Source organism: Medicago truncatula, chromosome 8 (assembly GCF_003473485.1).
Source record: "Medicago truncatula cultivar Jemalong A17 chromosome 8, MtrunA17r5.0-ANR, whole genome shotgun sequence".
In the NCBI taxonomy this organism is placed as follows: Eukaryota; Viridiplantae; Streptophyta; class Magnoliopsida; order Fabales; family Fabaceae; genus Medicago; species Medicago truncatula.
The window spans coordinates 48,050,849-48,052,849 of NC_053049.1; the positions used below are offsets into that span (position 1 = coordinate 48,050,849).

The 2,001-nt window shown below is 30.4% G+C and overlaps 1 protein-coding gene across 1 annotated transcript; it reads right to left on the reverse strand.

The window, feature by feature from the left end:
- Positions 1 to 276: 276 nt before the first annotated feature.
- Positions 277 to 1,441, reverse strand: LOC11410129 (uncharacterized). The gene has a single exon (XM_003630813.4). The coding sequence runs from the start codon at positions 1,140 to 1,142 to the stop codon at positions 468 to 470; it is 675 nt and encodes a 224-aa protein (XP_003630861.1). The 5' UTR covers positions 1,143 to 1,441; the 3' UTR covers positions 277 to 467.
- Positions 1,442 to 2,001: the final 560 nt, after the last annotated feature.

The following is a 2,001-nucleotide window of genomic DNA, read 5'->3' on the forward strand; positions in this document are numbered from 1 at the left end:
TTTTCAAGACAAAAATTTTATTTGTAGATTCTTTAATCATTATCCGAAGACACCGATTAACAAAACATTTATCATTATTCTGTCTCCAAAGCTTTTGGTCTTTTGGCCTTTTTATTTGCTTAATGATTTCCACTTCTTTTAATCTCTCCTTAAATTATACAATACATAATAAACTTCATCAAATGTCATGCTAGTTAACCTCTATTACTCCTCTCCAAAGAAAAAACCTCTATTACTTCTCCCTTTCTAGTTTTTGACCAGTCTAAACAAAAATGATTATGATAAATTAGGATTAACCATTGTCCATTAACATTGATAATAATTCAAAAAAGTAAAATAAAATAAAAAATGTAACTACACATGTTTGATGTCCAGCACGACACGTCTTCAATATAAAATGTTGGTACTACATATATTTTTTTGTGGAATTGGTACTATTGAAAACATTGATATCATTTTTGAAATAATCAATTACTATTCTTCTTAGCCTTCCCAACACGCAAAAATGAACCGAACCCAAATAAACTTAAACTTCCTTTCGAAAAACAAGGAGTTGGTACATTCAAAACAGGACTAAACCTTAGGCCATTACCATAACTCTTACCTGAACAAGACTTCTGCACAGGATACAAATTATTTAAGGTAGAACATGATGAAGATAGTGATGACTGTTGTCTATTCGAACTCGTTCTCTTTAGATTTGGCGCTGAACCGGTTGAGTTGCTTCGTGACAAAGGAGGAGAAAAACATACAAAATTTTTATTTGTATCACAATTGAGACTTTTGCTTTTTTTGAATCCTATAAAAGAACTAGATCGAGTATTTGTTTCTTGAACTTCTTTGTTGATCTCTTTCTTTGTTTTAGTCGAAAATGGTCGAGGCGGAAGATTCATATATCTAGGTTGTTCCTTATAAGACGCAGTGTTGTTTTTCTTGTCATGTATCTGCAATGGAAGTATAACTCCATTAGAGAAAAGTTCATCAGCTGAAGATGTTCCAAATTCAATGTTTTTGCTAGTGATGAATTCAAAATCAGTATTTGATTCAAGAAGCAGTGTGTCTCTACAAGAAACAACATCATGTTTCATTGGTGAAACATCATTGGAGAAAGAAAAACGAGGTGAAGATGTTTGAGAACACATAACTGAAAACAGGTTCACTTTCAAAATCAGAAAAGGTTGAAACAAAAGAAGGTGCAAAGGAATTTTTGTATATTGTTGGAAAATAGTAGAAACGAAAAAAGGAAGATGAATTAAATAGAGAAAAGGGTATCTCTGAAAGTTTGGAAATTATTGTGTAATATTAGATTTGGAGGTACGTAAATGTAACCATTTTCTAGTTCTGCTGAACTGAAGGAAGAATCTGACCGGTTCGGTTCTATAAGATATATATGGACTTTGAGGGGTTTCTATCCTAACCACTTGCGATGATTATTCTCCTTTTCCACCATCACATATTTATGTATATTTTTATGGTTAGACCAAGAACATTGTCCTATTTTTTATTTTCCCTTGTAAATACCATTATGATAACTACCGAAGATAATAACATTGTCTTATTTATCTCTAATATTATGAAGTATCACTAGTAAAATGTTATTTAGATGACAAAGTCACGTCAAATACCACATTTATAATGAATTATAGGTAAAATTACCCTTGAGTTTTTTTTAGCATATTAACCGCTTGAGTCAAATTAATTGGTTTAAAAATAACTATTTTTATATGCTATAAATAAATATGTATATATCGGGTAAGCTTAGCTAATCTTTCATCATTTTCTATTTAATAACAAAAATAATTTTTTAACCAATAAACTACTTAAAAAAAGAAAAAGGACATAGATTAAAGAAGTCGCCTTTCTTTCATAATATTTTGTTTCCTATTAATATCACAGGATAATAATTTCTTAATGGCATCGTTAGTAGAATAGTATGGTTGTCCTCGTGAGCTTAATTCAGTTGGTTGGACAATACATGATATATGTAAGGTCCGTGGTTCA